Source organism: Coregonus clupeaformis, chromosome 26 (genome assembly GCF_020615455.1).
Source record: "Coregonus clupeaformis isolate EN_2021a chromosome 26, ASM2061545v1, whole genome shotgun sequence".
Lineage (NCBI taxonomy): Eukaryota > Metazoa > Chordata > Actinopteri > Salmoniformes > Salmonidae > Coregonus > Coregonus clupeaformis.
Genome location: NC_059217.1, coordinates 51,076,456 through 51,098,021, shown reverse-complemented (window position 1 = coordinate 51,098,021; position 21,566 = coordinate 51,076,456). Strand labels below are relative to the sequence as shown.

Sequence of the window (21,566 nt, the reverse complement as noted above, 5' to 3'; positions counted from 1 at the left end):
CCAGGGGTCTTTTCACAGTCCCCAAATCCAGAACAAATTCAAGAAAGAGTACAGTATTATCTTATGTTGCTCAAATGAACAGCAAACTTGGTTTCAAAAAACAGATTAAGCAACACCTCACAGCACAACGCCTCTCCCCTATTTGACCTGTATAGTTTGTGTGCATGTATTGGTATGTAGGCTACATGTGCCATTTTTAAATTGATGTAGTTCTGTCCTTGAGCTGTTCTTGTCTATTAATGTTCTGTATTATGTCATGTTTCATGTTTTGTGTGGACCCCAGGAAGAGTAGCTGCTGCTTTCGCAACAGCTAATGGGGATCCTAATAAAATAACAAATAAAATATCAATATTGTTTAATTACAACTTAATGTTAGCTAGCATGCCAAAATATAAAAAGAAACACTGGAGATGACAGTAATGCACTGGTTTAGGAATGATATGACGTTATAAAGATGACTGCAATTTTGGCAAACTTGCTCAAATCTTTGTAGTAATGCGAAATATCAATATGATATATTTGTACATTCACAATTGTGTAAACTTTTTTTAAAAAACATGTACAAAACATTTCTAAGACAGGCTAATGACTTTGGTGTAATTCAGCTACAGCTTCCAAGAAAAAAAAAACATTTTGAAAAATGTCCGTTACATTTCTTTCCTTTCTAAAAACGATATCCAGCTCACAGTTGTTGTGCGTCATGAGTAACTTTCTCAAATTGTTCTGGTACGGCATCCTGGTACTTTGCAAACTCTTCGTCTTCAGTATTATTCACAGTCCTTCTTCAAAACTTTTTGTCCAATAGTAGAAATCCAGTTTGCAACGGAGATGTGGTAAAAATAAAAATCATTTTCAGGTGGCTAAAAGAAAGATATAAATATTATGTGATGAGACAAATATAGAATGCTGCTGTATAAATGTAAAAGTATCAATTAAATGTAATTTCTTTCTTTGTATCATATAGAGAACATTATTTTCTGACAGAGCATTTTAACAGAGTAACCATACCAACAAGAGTGTGGCAGAGTTTCCTACTTTTTTTTAACCACTGCTAACCACTACTTGATCCGTAGATATGGTAAAGTACATTCTTATAATCAAAGAGAAAATCATTTCAAGTGGACAATGAAAATCACTGTTGATAGAAACAATGGTTCGTGAGGAATGCAGAATAGGTTTCTCTTTACAGTAGAAACATCTGAAGGAAAAACATTCTCAGTGACATCAGTAGTGATATCATATCCTGTGTTCTGTGTGGCATTCCATGGGGGTTGTAGGGAGTTGTAGTCCTCAAGGTATTCTCACAACTACAACACAGGCTCCAGCCCTTCCAATGTTGAGATTGACCTCCTATTGGAGACACACAGTAAAGGATGATGAAAGGTCATTCAGTCTGTCTTAAACATCTATTGCAGTATGGAAATAAGAGGTTGTGCCTAGCCATTGGAATTGAGAAAGTCTAGGTCGAAAAAGCGTTCTAAGAAGAGCTAAGGAATGATTCAAGTTTACCTCAGTCCATTCATTGTTCTGTGCATCATAGGACTCAACACTGTTGAGGTAGGACGTTCCATCATATCCCCCGACAGCATATAGCCTGTCTCCTAGCAGACAGATACCTACAGCATCCCTGGGGACACTCAGAGAGGACACCGTGGTCCATGTGTCTGTTTTGGGATCGTATCTGCAGTGACAGAGAGGAAATACAAGGACAAAAGGGAAATACCTGAAGAAGTGAGAGGAGAAGTGATCACTGGGATATTTAAGAAATACAGAGCAAAGATTAAAGCTTGTCCATGGATGAATTCAACAATATATTGTGAGTGGGACAATAATGTTGTTTTATGTTTAATTGTTTGTCATGGTGGTATTCTGTTCATTGATATGGGTCACATGCAGGTTGATGTTTACAGAATAACCAGCAGAGGGTACCAGAAGCCAGATAATCACACCTCTAAAACCAGCTGACATGGAAAGAATGACTCATCTTGGGTCTGCCCTGTACATGGCTGTGTTCGAGATGATCAAACCCGTAATGTACAATGGGTAAATTGTGACTGATTGATTGATCTACAAATAAAAATGAGTAGTTATTTATGATGCAAGGTTCTGTGTAGATCAGTTGGTCGGCAGTCGCCTGCAGCTTCTGCTGCAATGTCGAAACAAGCCCAATGTGCGCGTTTGACACTGCAGTCGACTTTAAAGGCGAGTTGAGACTGACTGATCTACAAATCACCTTGCATCATAAATAACTACTCGCTATTATTTGTAGATCAGTCAGTCAGTCACAATTTACCCATGATACATCACGGTTTTGATGCTCTCGAACACGGCCACTGCCTCACCTCAAAGAACATAACAAGACACACACCCATAGCCTGAAATGTCTAAACTCTCTGTTTCCATATGCATAGCCTGAAATGTCTCAACTCTCTGTTTCCATATGCATAGCCTGAAATGTCTCAATTCTCTGTTTCCATATGCATAGCCTGAAATGTCTCAACTCTCTGTTTCCATATGCATAGCCTTAAATGTCTCAATTATCTGTTTCCATATGCATAGCCTGAAATGTCTCAATTCTCTGTTTCCATATGCATAGCCTGAAATGTCTCAACTCTCTGTTTCCATATGCATAGCCTGAAATGTCTCAACTCTCTGTTTCCATATGCATAGCCTGAAATGTCTCAATTCTCTGTTTCCATATGCATAGCCTGAAATGTCTCAACTCTCTGTTTCCATATGCATAGCCTGAAATGTCTCAATTCTCTGTTTCCATATGCATAGCCTGAAATGTCTCAATTATCTGTTTCCATATGCATAGCCTGAAATGTCTCAATTATCTGTTTCCATATGCATAGCTATACTTCACCTTCATCAAATCCATGAGTCTATAACAAGACACTTGGATAAAACAATGTTGAGTTGTTTTACTCTAGTGCAGTAATGACACAGGCTACATCCTCACGCTCTGCCCTTCTCCTAAAAGTGTGCTCTTCCGTACTCTCTGTCATGGATGTAAAAGCATTTGATTGGTGTAAGCCTTTGCTAGAGGGAGTTTCCGCCGTTGTTAAATGCATTTCGGGAAGTGTGCAAGTCCCAAGATTCGAAACGCAACCGTACTGTAGACTAGAGCTATGTTTGGTTGTTTACCTCTCTACACAGTCTGAGAGTCTGGAGCAATGGTTGGACGCCGGGGCATCATGACCGCCCACAGCATAGAGGAAGCTGTTGTACGTGGCCACACCCACCCCTCCTCTCCGCTTCGCCATTGGGGCACACATACTCCACTTGTTGGTGTGGGGATCGAAGCATTCCATCGACCGCAGACACGAGCTCCCATCCCGACCACCAACTGCAAACAATCTGTAAGGATAGTAAAAGTGTTAGAAATCGGATTTTGGGATGTTGCTCGGATATGAAATCTTCGAGAAATGTTGCATCGGTCTTCCTAGACAGTATTGTCTTTTAAGGGAGGGAGAATCCCAGGCTTCCTTAGCAGAGAGGGATTGAGTGTTGTAGAAATGTCTTCCTTTCTTAGCAGAGAGGGATTGAGGGTTGTAGAAATGTCTTCCTTTCTTAGCAGAGAGGGATTGAGGGTTGTAGAAATGTCTTCCTTTCTTAGCAGCGAGGGAAGGAGGGTTGTAGGAACATCTTCCTTCCTTAGCAGAGAGGGATTGAGGGTTGTAGAAATGTCTTCCTTTCTTAGCAGAGAGGGATTGAGGGTTGTAGAAATGTCTTCCTTTCTTAGCAGAGAGGGATTGAGGGTTGTAGAAATGTCTTCCTTTCTTAGCAGAGAGGGATTGAGGGTTGTAGAAATGTCTTCCTTTCTTAACAGCGAGGGAAGGAGGGTTGTAGGAACATCTTCCTTAGCAGAGAGGGATTGAGGGTTGTAGAAATGTCTTCCTTTCTTAGCAGAGAGGGATTGAGGGTTGTAGAAACATCTTACATTTACATTTTAGTCATTTAGCAGACGCTCTTATCCAGAGCGACTTACAGTTAGTGAGTGCATACATTCTCCGTAGCAGAGCGGGAAGGATGGTTGTAGGAACATCCTTGTTGTCTATTTTTTGACCCAGATGCAGGAAGACAATCAAAAAGGGTTTTATAGAGTGAAAACACACAGCAAAACAGTCCGTTGTTGTGTGGCATTACGTAACGTAGCGCTGTGGCAGTCCAGGCCCAGGCTTACACAAAAGAAAAGCATTCTTGTTTTGATACGAAGATCAATGTGTTACATAACAAGAAGCAGAACCTTGTTTTCCTTGTGGGGCTGGTTATTAGTGTCTAGTGTGTGTGTATACATAAGAAAGAATCCTTTCATTTTGTGCCTTATGTCTTAAAAGCTTGTGTTTTAGTAAGAACTGTTACTGTATGCTGCCATAATGTTTTTAACGCAGCCACTTACTTTCCGTTGAGTGCGGTGACTCCCATGGTGCTGCGTGGTGTGGACATGCTGGCAACATAATTCCACTGTCTAGCCTGAGGGTCCCACCTCTCCACTGTATTCAGGTAACTCCATCCATCATGGCCTCCTACTGCATACATGGGGCCCTCCAACACTGTTACACCTGAATAGTTAGAAAGAGGAGGGGAACCATCAACCTACTGCATACACTGTGTGTATTTGTGTGTATGTGTGTGTGTGTGTGTGTGTGTGTGTGTGTGTGTGTGTGTGTGTGTGTGTGTGTGTGTGTGTGTGGGCCGTGCGTGCGTGTGTGTGTGTGTGTGTGTGTGTGTGTGTGTGTGTGTGTGTGTGTGTGTGCGTGTGCTGCGTGCGTCCGTGCGTGCTTGTGTGTGTGTGTGTGTGTGTGTGTGTGTGCGTGCGTGCGTGCGTGTGTGTGTGCGTGCGTCCGTGCTCAACCAGAGGTATCGCCGATAATGCTCATTTTAGAACAGTTGAAGTGCTGTTCGATGATTCACCATTCTGTGGAACTGACCGAATGTATTCTCCAAACAGACCTGGGTTCAAATACTATTTGAAATAATTTAAAATACATTATTTATGCTTGATTGAGCTTGCTTGGCTTAATGGAACCAATACAATAGTCCCAAAAATACAAACCCCCGCCTATCCAGGACCAGGCAGGCTAAGGCAAATGTAGTTTTGAAAGATTTGAAATAGTACTTGAACCCAGGTCTGTTCTCCAAACAGGATGGATATAAAACACTGTGTTATTCCTGCTATTGCTGGGGTCACAGAGGGAAGTGGTTTTCCAACAACAATGAATAGGAAGTGACTGTACAACACAATAGATAGATTTATCCTGTGCATTCTGAAAGTATTCAGACCCCTTGACTTTTTACAAATTTTGTTACGTTACAGCCTTATTATAAAATGGATTAAATACATGTTTACCTCATCGATCTACACACAATACCCCATAATGACAAAGCGAAAACAGATTTTTAGAAATGTTGACAAATTTATTTTAAAAAAATAGAACAACTTTATTTATGTAAGTATTCAGACCCTTGTTTCCATTGATCATCCTTGAGCTGTTTCTACAACTTGATTGGAGTTCAACTGTGGTAAATTCAAATGATTGGACATGATTTGGAAAGGCACACACCTGTCTATATAAGTTCCCTCAGTTGACAGTGCATATCAGAGCAAACACCAAGCCATGAGGTCAAAGGAATTGTTCATAGAGCTCCGAGACAGGATTGTGTCAAGTCACAGATCTGGGGAAGGGTACCAAAACATTTCTACAGCATTGAAGGTCCCCAAGAACACAGTGGCCTCCATCATTCTGAAATGGAAGAAGTTTGGAACCACCAAGACTATTCCTAGAGCTGGCCTCCCGGCCAAACTGAGCAATCGGGGGAGAAGGGCCTTGGTCAGGGAGGTGACCAAGAACCAGATGGTCACTCTGAGAGAGCTCCAGAGTTCCTCTGTGGAGATGGGAGAACCTTCCAGAAGGACAACCATTTCTGCAGCACTCCACCAATCAGGTCTTTATGGTAGAGTGACCAGAAGGAAGCCACTCCTCAGTAAAAGGCACATGACAGCCCACTTGGAGTTTGCCAAAAGGCACCTGAAGGACTCTCAGGCAATGAGAAACAAGATTCTCTGGTCTGATGAAACCAAGATTGAACTCTTTGGCCTGAATTCCAAGGGTCCTTGATGAAAACCTGCTCCAGAGCGCTCAGGACCTCAGACTGAGGGCGAAGGTTCACCTTCCAGCAGGACAACGACCCTAAGCACACAGCCAAGACAACGCAGGAGTGGCTTCGGGACAAGTCTTTGAATGTCCTTGAGTGGCCCAGTCAGAGCCCGGACTTGAACCCGATCCATCATCTCTGGAGAGACCTGAAAATAGCTGTGCAGCAACGCTCCCCATCCAACCTGACAGAGCTTCAGAGGATCTACAGAGAAGAATGGGAGAAACTCCCCAAATACAGGTGTGCCAAGCTTGTAGCATCATACACAAGAAGACTCGAGGCTGTAATCGCTGCCAAAGGTGCTTCAACAAAGTACTGAGTAAAGGGTCTGAATACTTATGTAAATGTGATATTTCCGTTTTTTTATTTTTAACACATTTGCAAAAATGTCTATAAACCTGTTTTTGCTTTGTCATTATGGGTTATTGTGGGTAGATTGATTAGAAGAAAAACATTTCTTATCCATTTCAGATAAGTCTGTAACGTAACAAAATATTGAAAAAGTCAAGGGGTCTGTATACCTTCCGAATGCACTGTATATATTGGCTGGTAATGTTCTGGTTACAACATTATTCTAAATGAACATCGGGTATAAACATTCTACATTCCATACGAATAAAGTTCAACCGAAATGGTCATTTTAAACCAGTTGTTGTCGATTTGACATATGAAAAAGTACTGTCGTTCCTTCTTTTCTGAACGCACACAGCAGGCCGTAGCAGGAAGGGCATGCAGCTCCTCACATCTTCAGAGTAAAACCACAAGCAAAGTATGAGAGCTATCTGCTACAGCCCTGATCATAGGAGACCAGGCAATAGTATTCACTGTAATCTCTGGGGCAAACGTGTTCACCCATATCTCCGAGAAGTAAACCACAAATCTCACAGACGAGCGAGATGGAATACTCGACTAGAGCGCCTCAGTTCACAGGCGTAGACCTATTTCAACTGTGAATCAAACCATTCCTGATATGAAACGGTTGAGAAAAAGAGAAAAACAACAGAGCAGGTGTACGGTAACCTGCCAAGGTCTTATATAGGAAAAGTTGTGCAAGAGAGAGAGAGAGAGTGAGAGAGACAGAGAGAGAACAGCTGAAGGAGGGTTTGATCTTACAGTCTTGTGGTGCAGAGATGAATGTCTAATGCCCTGGACCACAAAAGCCTGGGCCTCGGGTAGAGAAAGTACAACACTCACATGTTTGCTGTGCTTGTACAAAGTATAGGTATGAAATGTAATAATATCAACAACAAAAAAACTGTAATCCCACCGAGTCCGTGTCTGTGTGTAGACATGGGAGGCATGGTGGACCAGACTTTGTTGAAAGGGTTGTAGCACTCCACCATGTTGGATGTCTTCAGACCGTCTCGGCCCCCCACCACGTACAGCTTGTTGTCGATCACCGCCACCCCGAACTGCAGCCTCCGGCCGTTCATCACCCCCACCTGGATCCACGTGTTAGTCCGCAGGTCATACTTCTCTATGGTCGTAGATCCTATGGGAACAGACAAGGAGATCTATAGATCCTATACAAACAGAGAAGGATGACGCTGACGACTTCAGGTGACCGTTTTTTGGAGGTTTAGCCTTGAATCGTATTCTGTTTCTGATTCCTAGGACCCCCTATACCTATCATAGTGTTTGATTAAACATCTACATTTTCCTATATTCCTATACTTAGTCATGTGTTCTGTTGAATGTATATCTAAACTGTACAGGATCCATTTGGTGTCAGATCAATCAGTAGTGTTTGTCCATGGAATGAAAGGGTAACCTCAGTCGCGTGGATTGAGATCCATTACATTAGTATCCTAATAGACCTGACGTCCGTAACAATAACAGCGCGCCGTGGTCGGCGAGATCGACGGTGACATCACACTTTAGCGGGCATCCATCTTGGTAAATGGGCTCATTGATCAAAAACCTGTAGGCCTTTATTAACAGTAGCAAGCTATTAGACGTAATGGATTTTACTGGGCTTTATGTCTCACACTGAGCAAACTCCATCAAGACTATGGATGCGCCTGAAATGGCACCCTATTCCCTATATCAGGCTCTAGTCAAAAGTAGTGCACTATATAGAGAGTAGGGTGCCATTTGGGACTCAGAACCCTATATAGTGCACTTCTTTTTACCAGAGCCCCTATGGGTCTAGTGCACTTTATAGGGAGTAGGGAATGCAGAGTAGGCCTAACCCTTGGTATCGTCCATGCCTCCCACAGCGTAGAGTGCTCCTACAGTAGACTTCCTGGGTTTGGTCCTGGGGCTCTGGAACATGGGGCGACGCTCCGGCAGTAGATGGTACTTCATGGCTTCCATTAGAAGCTTCTGGCATTCCAGGTCATCTGAAAACATCTTGTTGTTCTCCAGGTCAGCCAGGAGCTAGAATTAAAGGAGAGTTCCGTTCAGTAAATTGCTATTATCCCCTGATGGCAATTTAAGTGTAGCATAAAAACATGTATGAAAATACACAACACATAAAGAAAAACAGACAGAGTGAACTATTACATTGTATAACCTAAATGTATGTATTTCAACCAGGAAGCAGTAACAACATTCAACCAGGAAGCAGTAACAACATTCAACCAGGAAGCAGTAACCAGTAAGGGCCCATTGTCCTCTGGTCAAAATTAATGCACTATATAGGGAATAGGGTGCCATTTTTTATGAAGTCATTGACAACCTACTGACTGCCCACCTGTGGGGGCAGAAGAGGCAGGCGGATGTAGGCCAGGAGCAACCCAAGGTCCTGCTGGCGATGCTGAACATCGAACCGCACCCACATCATCAGAGCGTGGAAGATGGTCTCCTCATCGGGTACGTTTATGTCATCACTGGCCAAGAGTTTGACGATCTCAGCCGTAGGAAGCAGGAGAAACTCCTGGTTCTGAATCACCTCTAGGAAGTGCTCCTGAAACAGGGATGAAACAGGCTGGAGGACTTTAGTGGAAAAGGGAAAATACTGCAACCCAACCTTACAGATGAGGGTCACCAAAACCCTGGGCTCGTTTCATCTGGAATTTGGGTTGCAAAATACTTATATCCAATTGTCAGGTGCTGCCTGGATAGAAAACACAATTAATAAATGAAAGAAGACATTACTTATTGCATGTAGAAGTGAATCATTCATTTGGTAAATAAGTACATTAGGTCGATAAATCGGTTAGGTAGATCTAGTGTAAACGTTTTGCCGGTATGTGGATTAAATGTGTTGTTTACAACAACAAATTAATGATCTATGTACCGAAATCAGGAGTAGAATAACACATAATTGGAAAAAATGATAAAGAAACAGCCTGAGCTGATAGTCTCAATGAGCTAAATATACAGTCAATACGGGCCAAATGCCTCATTGGTTTCTTGGTTGATGGATTCTTGAAATTTGACTCACATATGCTTCGTTTCGGGACAAACCGGATCACTCAGAGTTCCAATGCGGCAATTGTTTGCTTGCCGAGGATTATAGGCTTGAGGTGGCTTCCTTGATCACGCTGGTCGCCAGCCTACGTAAGAAACTGGGGAAAACGCAGAGTGGAATGTTGACCTTCTCTACCGCGGTGGCTGGACGGCTTTCGCGCTTGTTGGATGCATCTCCGCCTTGTCGTTTGTCATTATCCGACTGGCCGGTGTTGCCCAGAGCTCCCCCATCTATCTGATAGCGCCGTCGAAGGAGCACAGCAAGAGGAGCATGGCAATCAACCATGGTCACATGTCACGAGCCGTGGAAGCCGAAGACAGCAGACTCCCGCTAAGCAGTCTACACTCCCAACGAGAGGCCCGGACCGGATACAAACAACAAATAGTTTCGCCGTCCTGGAGCCTGATCTTCCTGTAACCTTCGTCGCTGTGTCTGTAGCCGCAGTGCCTACTCCTACGATTTCGAAGTCGACGTCGGCAACCTTCCATCCCTGATCTGGATCGAGCGTGGCTTCTCCATCTGTCTGAGGCCTGCACCAGGCGCTGGGAGCAACGGGCTCAAGTCATTCTGCCTCTTGCCCATCCATAAACGGTTCTCCGAATTCTGTGAAGCGTGGGAGTGGGAGGATTTCCTCGTCCTTCTCGCCAGCCGTGATTTTGGGCAGCTCCATGGTAAGTAATGTGATCATTCCTGGTGCAAAAACATCTATCCCGGAGCTTGAGTAAATTACATTACTAAGCTGCTCCCGAATGTACTACGTCAGGACATAGAAATCGATTCTATCGTAGTCCATGTGGGTTTTAATGACATTATGAAGGGCAGCTCTGAACAGTTGAAACTGGATTTTAAAGAGCTGATTGACTCTCTGCTAGACACTAATAAAAGACCCATCATATCTGGCCCTGTGCCCTCTCTGAATCATGGCATCATATCTGGCCCTGTGCCCTCTCTGAATCATGGCATCATATCTGGCCCTGTGCCCTCTCTGAATCATGGCATCATATCTGGCCCTGTGCCCTCTCTGAATCATGGCATCATATCTGGCCCTGTGCCCTCTCTGAATCATGGCATCATATCTGGCCCTGTGCCCTCTCTGAATCATGGCATCATATCTGGCCCTGTGCCCTCTCTGAATCATGGCATCATATCTGGCCCTGTGCCCTCTCTGAATCATGGCATCATATCTGGCCCTGTGCCCTCTCTGAATCATGGCATTGAATGCTTTAGAAGGATTCTTTCTCTTCACAACTGGCTGCGTGATTATAGCAGCTCAATGGGTGTAACGTTGTTTGACAATTTCGATACCTTTTGGAAGCAAAACACATTTTATAATAATTTCACAGCATTATCAGGCTGTGTTGAGACAATGACTTATCAATGACCAAAGCCCAGCTCAGTTAATCCCTACCATTGTGACGCTGAGTTGTCATAATGCTTCAGCAAATGTACATTATACAAGTGGCGTTGGAAAACACAATGTAACTAACCTAATTTATGTCCCTCTAACTGCCCTGAATGCCTCTGCTGATCCTACAGCTATTTTATGCAGTAATCATGTGCTTATGAACCAGATTTATACTGTTAGCACTGAGTTGGTGTGTCCTAGTAGGAAGTCCACTGTGTGCAGCTCACCCTGCACTAACATAAATAACATGAGCATATCTACTTCTTCTAAGCTTCCTAGTAAAGCAATGAAAACAAGTAAGCATCCCAGAAGAAAAGTGCTCAAAATAGCCCACGTTAACATGTGTAGCTTAAGAAACAAGGTTAATGAAATCAATAATTTGCTAGTAACAGATGAAATTCATATTCTGACAATCTCTGAAACTCACTTGGACAATACCTTTGATGATACAGTGGCAGCAATACAAGGTTATAACATTTACAGAAAAGACAGAAATGCCAATGGTGGATATGTTGCTGTTTATATTCAGAACCACATTCCTGTGAAGCTTAGAGAGGATATCATGGTAAATACTGTTGAAGTAATATGGCTACAGGTTAATCTGCATCACCTAAAGCTCATTCTTGTGCTATTGACCACCAAGTGCTAACAGTCAGTATCTGGATAACATTTGTGAAATGCTTGATAATGTATGTGATATCAACAGAGAGGTATATTTTCTGGGTGATTTAAATATTGACTGGCTTTCATCAAGCTGCCCACTCAAGAAAAAGCTTCAAACTGTAACCAGTGCCTGCAACCTGGTTCAGGTTATCAGTCAACCTACCAGGCTAGTTACAAACAGCACAGAAATGAAATCATCCACATGTACAGTGCCTTGCAAAAGTATTCAGCCCCCTTGGCGTTTTTCCTATTTTGTTGCATTACAACCTGTAATTTAAATTGATTTTTATTTGGATTTCATGTAATGGACATACACAAAATAGTCCAAAATTGGTAAAGTGAAATGAAAAAAATAACTTGTTTCAAAGAATTCAAAACGGGTCAGGGACAACGTTGTGGAGAAGTACAGATCAGGGTTGGGTTATAAAGAAATATCTGAAACTTTGAACATCACACGGAGCACCATTAAATCCATTATTAAAAATGGAAAGAATATGGCACCACAACAAACCTGCCAAGAGAGGGCCGCCCACCAAAACCAACGGACCAGGCAAGGAGGGCATTAATCAGAGAGACAACAAAGACACCAAAGATAACCCTGAAGGAGCTGCATAGCTCCACAGCGGAGATTGGAGTATCTGTCCATAGGACCACTTTAAGCCGTACACTCCACAGAGCTGGGCTTTATGGAAGAGTGGCCAGAAAGAAGGCATTGCTTATAGAAAAAAATAAGTGTTCGCCAAAAGGCATGTGGGAGACTCCCCTAACATACAGAAGAAGGTACTCTGGTCAGATGAGACTAAAATTGAGCTTTTTGGCCATCAAGGAAAATGTCTGGCATAAACCCAACACCTCTCATCACCCCGAGAACACATTTACATTTACATTTACGTCATTTAGCAGACGCTCTTATCCAGAGCGACTTACAGGAGCAATTAGGGTTAAGTGCCTTGCTCAAGGGCACATTTACGTCATTTAGCAGACGCTCTTATCCAGAGCGACTTACAAATTGGTGCATTCACCCTATAGCCAGTGGGACAACCACTTTCCAATATTTTTTTATTTTTTAATTTTTTTGGGGGGGTAGAAGGATTACTTTATCCTATCCCAGGTATTCCTTAAAGAGGTGGGGTTTCAAATGTCTCCGGAAGGTGGTGAGTGACTCCGCTGTCCTGGCGTCGTGAGGGAGCTTGTTCCACCATTGGGGTGCCAGAGCAGCGAACAGTTTTGACTGGGCTGAGCGGGAACTATGCTTCCGCAGAGGAAGGGGAGCCAGCAGGCCAGAGGTGGATGAACGCAATGCCCTCGTTTGGGTGTAGGGACTGATCAGAGCAACACCATCCCCACAGTGAAGCATGGTGGTGGCAGCATCATGCTGTGGGGATGTTTTTCATCGGCAGGGACTGGGAAACTGGTCAGAATTGAAGGAATGATGGATGGCCCTAAATACAGGGAAATTCTTGAGGGAAACCTGTTTCAGTCTTCCAGAGATTTAAGACTGGGACGGAGGTTCACCTTCCAGCAGGACAATGACCCTAAGCATACTACTAAAGCAACACTCGAGGGGTTTAAAGGGAAACATTTAAATGTCTTGGAATGGCCTAGTCAAAGCCCAGACCTCAATCCAGTTGAGAATCTGTGGTATGACTTAAAGATTGCTGTACACCAGCGGAACCCATCCAACTTGAAGGAGCTGGAGCAGTTTTGCCTTAAAGAATGGGCAAAAACTCTCAGTGGCTAGATGTGCCAAGCTTATAGAGACATACCCCAAGAGACTTGCAGCTGTAATTGCTGCAAAAGATGGCTCTACAAAGTACTGTAGGGTGAATAGTTATGCACGCTCAGGTTTTCTGTTTTTTGTCTTATTTTTTGTTTGTTTCACCCCAAAATATTTTTTGCATCTTCAAAGTGGTAGGCATGTTGTGTAAATCAAATTATACAAACCCCCAACAAATCCATTTTAATTCCAGGTTGTAAGGCAACAAAATAGGAAAGATGCCAAGGGGGGTGAATAGTTTCGCAAGCCACTGTAGTGATCACATACTTACCAATGCTGCAGAAATTTGCTTGAAAGCAGTATCCAGATCCATCGGATGTAGTGATCACAACATAGTAGCCATATCTAACAAAACCAAAGTTCCAAAGGCTGGGCCTAATATAGTGTATAAGAGATCATACAATAAGTTTTGAAGTGATTCCTATGTTGTTGATGTAAATACATTTTGTTGGTCTGTGGTGTGTAATGAGTAGCAAACAGACGCTGCACTAAACACATTTTTGAAAATTGCTTATTCCAGTTACTAATAAGCATGCACAACTTGGATGGAAAATTACGGAGGATAATAGTGGACGATATTGCAACTCCTAATTACCATATTTTCTATTTAAGCCTACTGGAAAGTGTGTGCCCTCAGGCCTGGAGCGAAGCAAAAGTCATTCCGCTACCTAAGAATAGTAAAGCCCCCTTTACTGGCTCAAACGGCCGACCAATCAGCCTGTTACCAACCCTTAGTAAACTTCTGGAAAAAATGGTGTTTGACCAAATACAATGCTATTTCACAGTAAACAAATTGCCAACAGACTTTCAGCACGCTTATAGGGAAGGACATTCAACAAGCACAGCACTTACACAAATGACTGATGATTGGCTGAGAGAAATTGGTGATAAAACGATTGTGGGGGATGTTTTGTTAGACTTCAGTGCGGCTTTTGACATTATCGATCATAGTCTGCTGCTGGAAAAACATATGTGTTATGGCTTTACACCCCCTGCTATATTGTGGATAATGAGTTACCTGTCTAACAGAACACAGAGGGTGTTCTTTAATGGAAGCCTCTCCAACAAATCCAGGTAGAATCAGGAATTCCCCAGGGCAGCTGTCTAGGCCACTTACTTTTTTCAATCTTTACTAACGACATGCCACTGGCTTTGAGTAAAGCCAGTGTATCTATGTATGCATATGACTCAACACTATACACGTCAGCTACTACAGCGACTGAAATGACTGCAACACTTAACAAAGAGCTGCAGTTAGTTTCAGAGTGGGTGGCAAGGAATAAATCAGTCCTAAAAATTTCTACAACTAAAAGCATTGTAATTGGAAAAATCATTCACTAAACCCTAAACCTCAACTAAATCTTGTCATAAATAATGTGGAAATTTTGCAAGTTGAGGTGACTAAACTGCTTGGAGTAACCCTGGATTGTAAACTGTCATGGTCAAACCATATTGACACAACAGTAGCTAAGATGGGGAGAAGTCTGTCCATAATAAAGTGCTCCTCTACCTTCTTAACAGCACTGTCAACAAGGCAGGTCCTACAGGCCCTCGTTTTGTCGAACCTGGACTACTGTTCAGTTGTGTGGTCAGGTGCCACAAAGAGGGACTTAGGAAACAGGGCACAGAGAGCTAACATTAGTAATATGCATGTCAACCTCTCCTGGCTCAAAGCGGGGGAGAGATTGACTTCATCACTACTTGTATTTGTGAGAGGTATTGACATGTCTTTTTCAAACGAATAGCACACAGCTCTGACACCCACGCATACCCCACAAGACATGCCACTAGAGGTCTCTTCACAGTCCCCAAGTCCAGAACAGACTATGGGAGGCGCACAGTACTACATAGAGCCATGACTACATGGAACTCTATTCCACATCAGGTAACTGATGCAAGCAGTAAAATTATATTTAAAAAAACCAGATAAAAATACACCTTATGGAACAGCGGGGACTGTGAAGCAACACAAACATAGGCACAGACACATGCACACACACTATAACATACGCACTATACACACACGTACACATGGATTTTGTACTGTAGATATGTGGTAGTGGAGTAGGGGCCTGAGGGCACACAGTGTGTTGTGAAAACTGTGAATGTATTGTAATGTTTTTGAAATTGTATAACGTCCTAAATATGTGCTGGACCCCAGGAAGAGTAGTTGCTGCCTTGGATCCATAATAAATACAAATACAAATACAAATAGGAAGGAATCAGTCGATAAATGGAGCGGTGAACTTATTTAAACCTAATGAGTAACAAATGTTGACATCAATGCTGCTAACTCTTATCTCCCTCACTAACTTTAAGCATCAGTTGTCAGAGCACCTTACCGATCACTGCACCTGTACACAGCCCTTCTGAAATTAGCCCACTCAACTACCTCATCCCCATATTGTTATTTATTTTGCTCATTTGCACCCCAGTATCTCTATTTGCACATCATCTCTTGCACATGTATCATTCCAGTGTTAATACCAATTGTAATTATTTTGATAAAATAAAAAATAAATAAAATAAAATAACATGGGCCAACATGACAGCTATGCCACAGAGGAAAGGGAAAGGGGGATACCTAGTCAGTACAACTGAATGCAATCAACTGAAATGTGTCTTCCGCATTTTCCACAGATGAATCATGTAACTATTGCCTATCTCCATGCTAGTAGACAACACACTGCCAGAAATGTAATTAATAAAATTGTTCTCATTGCAGAGCAAGTGATTAACTGTGGTCTGAAACTTAGTCAGTATGAGGTAAAATACACAGTAACACATTGGTGCTAGTTTAGAAAGAAAATAGTATATTCAATCTGGAGCTCGCTAATCTTTCTGTAGATTCATCTTCCAGTTGTTGGTCATCATCCCAGGCTATATATTCAGTATATATAAATATATATATATATATAGTATGGCTTGGTGTGATTACCTCTACTAGCTTCTTCAATGATTCTTTCTGGATAGTACCAGATTATGCTATATAAAATCCCTTTATGCTGCTTTGTAATGTTCAACATACAGGAGATATAAAGGAGTAGAACAAAACCTGTTGTCTAGGAACAAGGCCCTGAGCTGGTATTTATAAAGGAGTAGAACAAACCTGTTAAATGCTGTTTATAAAGGAGTAGAACAAAACCTGTTGTCTAGGAACAAGACCCTGAGCTGGTATTTATAAAGGAGTAGAACAAAACCTGTTGTCTAGGAACAAGACCCTGAGCTGGTATTTATAAACGAGTAGGACAAAACCTGTTGTCTAGGAACAAGACCCTGAGCTGGTATTTATAAACGAGTAGGACAAAACCTGTTGTCTAGGAACAAGACCCTGAGCTGGTATTTATAAAGGAGTAGGACAAACCCTGTTGTCTAGGAACAAGACCCTGAGCTGGTATTTATTGCACCAGCAAGAATAAACGTCGACACATTTAACATTGCTTTGATGTGAGAACCTAACAATTACAAAACCCAAGCATTCTATTGATTAATATGCGGACCTGTCATCTTTTCACTCCCTCCTCTCTACATTCTCTTCCTCTGTTTCCGCTGCTAAAGCCACTTTCTACCACTCTAAATTTCAAGCCTCTGCCTCTAACCCTAGGAAGCTCTTTGCCACCTTCTCCTCCCTGCTGAATCCTCCTCCTCCTTCCCCTCCCTCCTCCCTCTCTGTGGATGACTTCGTCAACCATTTTGAAAAGAAGGTTGACGACATCCGATCCTCATTTACTAAGTCAAATGACACCGCTGGTCCTGCTCACACTGCCCTACCCTACGCTTTGACTTCTTTCTCCCCTCTCTCTCCAGATGAAATCTTGCGACTTGTGACGGCCGGCCGCCCAACAACCTGCCCGCTTGACCCTGTCCCCTCCTCTCTTCTCCAGACCATTTCCGGAGACCTTCTCCCTTACCTCGCCTCGCTCATCAACTCATCCTTGACCGCTGGCAATGTCCCTTCCGTCTTCAAGAGAGCGAGAGTTGCACCCCTCCTCAAAAAACCTACACTCGATCCCTCCGATGTCAACAACTACAGACCAGTATCACTTTCTTTTCTCTCCAAAACTCTTGAGCGTGCCGTCTCTAGGCAACTCTCCTGCTATCTCTCTCAGAATTACCTTCTTGATCCAAACCAGTCAGGTTTCAAGACTGGTCATTCAACTGAAACTGCTCTTCTCTGTGTCACGGAGACTCTCCGCACTGCAAAAGCTAACTCTCTCTCCTCTGCTCTTATCCTTCTAGACCTATCTGCTGCCTTTGATACTGTGAACCATCAGATCCTCCTCTCCACCCTCTCCGAGATGGGCATCTCCGGCGCTGCTCACTCTTGGATTGCGTCCTACCTGACCGGTCGCTCCTACCAGGTGGCGTGGCGAGAATCTGTCTCCGCACCACGTGCTCTCACCACTGGTGTCCCCCAGGGCTCAGTTCTAGGCCCTCTCCTATTCTCTCTAAACACCAAGTCACTTGGCTCTGTCATATCCTCACATGGTCTATCCTATCATTGCTACGCAGACGACACACAATTAATTTCCTCCTTTCCCCCTTCTGATAACCAGGTGGCGAATCGCATCTCTGCATGTCTGGCAGACATATCGGTGTGGATGTCGGATCACCACCTCAAGCTGAACCTCGGCAAGACGGAGCTGCTCTTCCTCCCAGGGAAGGACTTCCCACTCCATTGTGTCCTCCTCCCAGAGTGCAAAGAACCTTGGCATACCCTGGACAACATCCCTGTCGTTCTCCCTAACATCAAAGCGGTGACCCGATCCTGCAGGTTTATGCTCTACAACATTTGCAGAGTACGACCCTACCTTACACAGAAAGAGGCACAGGTCCTAATCCAGGCACTTGCCATCTCCCGTCTGGATTACTGCAACTCGCTGTTGGCTGGGCTCCCTGCCTGTGCCATTAAACCCCTACAACTTATCCAGAACGCTGCAGCCCGTCTGGTGTTCAACCTTCCCAAGTTCTCTCATGTTACCCCGCTCCTCCACACACTCCACTGGCTTCCAGTTGAAGCTCGCATCTACTACAAAACCATGGTGCTTGCCTACGGAGCTGTGAGGGGAACGGCACCTCCTTACCTTCAGGCTCTGATCAGACCCTACACCCAAACAAAGGCACTACGTTCATCCACCACTGGCCTGCTAGCCCCCCTACCTCTATGGAAGCACAGTTCCCGCTCAGCCCAGTCAAAGCTATTCGCTGCTCTGGCACCCCAATGGTGGAACAAGCTCCCCCACGACACCAGGACAGCGGAGTCACTGACCACCTTCCGGAGACACTTGAAACCCTACCTCTTTAAGGAATACCTGGAATAGTATAACAGTAATCCTTCTACCCCCTCCCCCACCCCCACCCCCACCCATAAAAAAAGGGGGTGGTTGTCCCACTGGCTATCCTATGTTGAATGCACCAATTTGTAAGTCGCTCTGGATAAGAGCGTCTGCTAAATGACTTAAACGTAAATGTAATGATCTGTTACAAATTACAGTTGGCTTCACAGAATCTATCATGGGCTTTAGTATCTTAGCAGCGACAAGCCTAATGAAATGAGTCTCCTTCATTGATCTGTTCTGGTAATTCAGAAGGAGAGATCCTACATCATACACACTGTTGTTTGACACTGGTATAGATTCATTATTTGTAATTACCATCAGCCCAGAATGCTGACAACAAATGTAATACATTAATTCTGCTAGCTACACTGCAGACTCTTCGATTCACAGACATTTAAAAACAAAGTGTGAGTCCAAAATGGCACCCTATTCCCTATATAGTGCACTACTTTTTGACTAAAACCCTGTGGGCCCTGGTCAAAAGCAGTGTACTATATAGTGAATCAGATGCCATTTCAGACGCACCCATTCATTATACAAGAAAACAAACCTGCGGTAAGAAACTGTTTGAAAAACAAGAGCAGTGCGGAAAAGATACGTGTTGATCTATCGAATAAGAAAGAAGAGTTTTTGACAGAACAATTCAAAATGTGCGTGAGATGCTTTGGTTAAGCTTGTTAAATTGAAACAGAAATACTAGCATGAATAAAGGGGCACTAATCTGAACCGTTCGTTTTTTAAAGTAATACTAATTCTGGGAATAGCCTACTGAAATCTAACACGAGGGCTTTAACAACAGGGCCTTGTTCAAAGATAGCAGGGCAAGGTTTACGACACAGCGCGTTTTTAAAGCATTTAGAGGAAGAAACGACACTCACAGAGGAACAGGATGTCACAAAACATAGAACATCCATCCAGCGTAAAACCACCGACAAAAACACCCTCATCAACATAAGAAGCTGTTGATTCAGAACCCCAGAGGACAGTGGTCCAGGAAGCTCTGTGACTCTCCGCTGTGTACCAAATGGCACCCTATTCTCTATATAGTGCACTACTGGCTCTGGTCAAAATTAGTGCACTATATAGGGAATAGGGTGCCATTTGGGACGCTTCTTCCATGTTCATGATTGGAGGGATTGAACAGGAAGTGGTCGTGCTTAGATAAACCTCACTGTCCTAGACAGGGTTCTATGTAAAAAGAGCCTAGCAGATAGAACAGCTATCTCCATGAGTTGTTTACTCCTGCAGCCGGGGATAGACATTATCTAGCAAATATGTGCACTGGATCTTCTTGATCCCGTAGAAAATCTATGAAATAAATATTACAGTTGTATTTTGAAATACCAACCTACTTTTCAAAACGTTAGTCGACATGTCTCAACATTATTAGCCACAAATTAGCTAACCTTGACTAAAAAAAGCCAACATAAATGTATTTAAATAAAATCCTAGAGTATAAAAGGATATTTGCACTTCAGCTAAGCATTCAATGGTCATCCAACCCTAACAATGTGACGTAAACTTAACGCAATCTCCAAAAGGAATGCATGCAAATAGCTCGTTTTTGCAAATAGCCCCAAAAAAAACATTTAGGCTGTGTAAACCTGGTTAGATTCCTACCATAGTGTAGTTGTGGGCCACGTTGAGCAGATCCATGCATCCCTGGGCGTCAGCGAAGGAGCGTATCCCCAGGCAGTTAGATGGATGGAGTTGTTTCACGAGGAAGTTACAGCAAACCTCGATGACCTGTGAGAGCTGTAGAAGGCAGGCTGCAGCCAATAAACTCTCTATGGTCTCTTCCTTCAATTCAAGGACACCTGGAACATTAACAAGATATGTTGTTACGGAGAACAAAAGAAGTAGAGCTCCATATGAGCTCTAAAAACACATCACCAGGCCTGGGGCACGGGAGAAACAATGTCTAAAAGATTGACAGACGTGTAGATTTGATGCTTCCCTTTCTGCACCAGCCAGCTCCACGTGGATGACTGGGTGAATACATCCAAATGGCACCCTATTCCTAATTTAGTGCAATTATTTTGACCGAGCCCCCCATGGGCCCTGGTCAAAAGAAGTGCACTACATTGGAAAATACGGAATCATTTGAGATACATAAAATGAGTGTTTTGCGGAGTACTCACCAGTGTATGCGAAGTGGACCAGAGATCTCAAGGCTTCTGGATCCACCCCCTCCATCTTGATCTCATCCTGTTTGGCCTCTCTCACATCGCTGGTGAACATGGCAGCAAAGTAGTCAGATACCGCACTGAGGACCAGTCTGTATAGGACAACACCAACAAGGTGGCGGTCAAAAGTAGTGCACTATATAACTATAGCGGGAATAGGATGCCATTTGGGACACTCAGACACTGCACTGAGGATCAGTCTGCACACACACACAACCAACAGCCTTGTGTTGATTTGGTCATGTGCATTGTTTATCCGTTACATAATGACATGCTATGAAACTGAGAGGGAGATGTGAGGGACCTGTGAGGGAGCTGTGATGGAGCTGTGGTGGAGCTGAGAGGGAGCTGTGAGGGAGCTGAGAGGGAGCTGTGAGGGAGATGTGAGGTAGCTGTGAGGGAGATGTGAGGGAGCTGTGAGGAAGATGTGAGGGAACTGAGAGGGAGCTGTGAGGGAGATGTGAGGTAGCTGTGAGGGAGCTGTGAGGGAGCTGTGATGGAGCAGAGAGGGAGATGTGAGGGACCTGTGAGGGAACTGTGAGGGAGATGTGAGGGAGATGTGAGGGAGCTGTGAGGGAGATGTGAGGGAGCTGTGAGGAAGATGTGAGGGAACTGAGAGGGA

The 21,566-nt window shown here is 43.5% G+C and overlaps 1 protein-coding gene across 2 annotated transcripts in view; it reads right to left on the bottom strand.

Moving 5' to 3' along the window:
- Positions 1 to 286: 286 nt before the first annotated feature.
- Positions 287 to 21,566, bottom strand: part of LOC121538476 (kelch-like protein 4) — a 43,574-nt gene continuing 22,294 nt past the window's right edge. The window contains exons 3-11 of one of the 2 annotated variants that reach the window (XM_041846521.2): positions 20,900 to 21,036; positions 20,379 to 20,575; positions 8,855 to 9,067; positions 8,352 to 8,538; positions 7,427 to 7,651; positions 4,403 to 4,565; positions 3,148 to 3,360; positions 1,510 to 1,681; positions 287 to 1,350 (exon numbers count right to left, since the gene is read on the bottom strand). In XM_041846521.2, coding sequence (XP_041702455.1) covers positions 1,291 to 1,350; positions 1,510 to 1,681; positions 3,148 to 3,360; positions 4,403 to 4,565; positions 7,427 to 7,651; positions 8,352 to 8,538; positions 8,855 to 9,067; positions 20,379 to 20,575; positions 20,900 to 21,036 — 1,567 coding nt within the window. In that variant the 3' untranslated portion in view covers positions 287 to 1,290. The remainder of the gene's footprint in view (positions 1,351 to 1,509; positions 1,682 to 3,147; positions 3,361 to 4,402; positions 4,566 to 7,426; positions 7,652 to 8,351; positions 8,539 to 8,854; positions 9,068 to 20,378; positions 20,576 to 20,899; positions 21,037 to 21,566) is intronic. The other variant, XM_041846530.2, reaches the window with a different exon arrangement.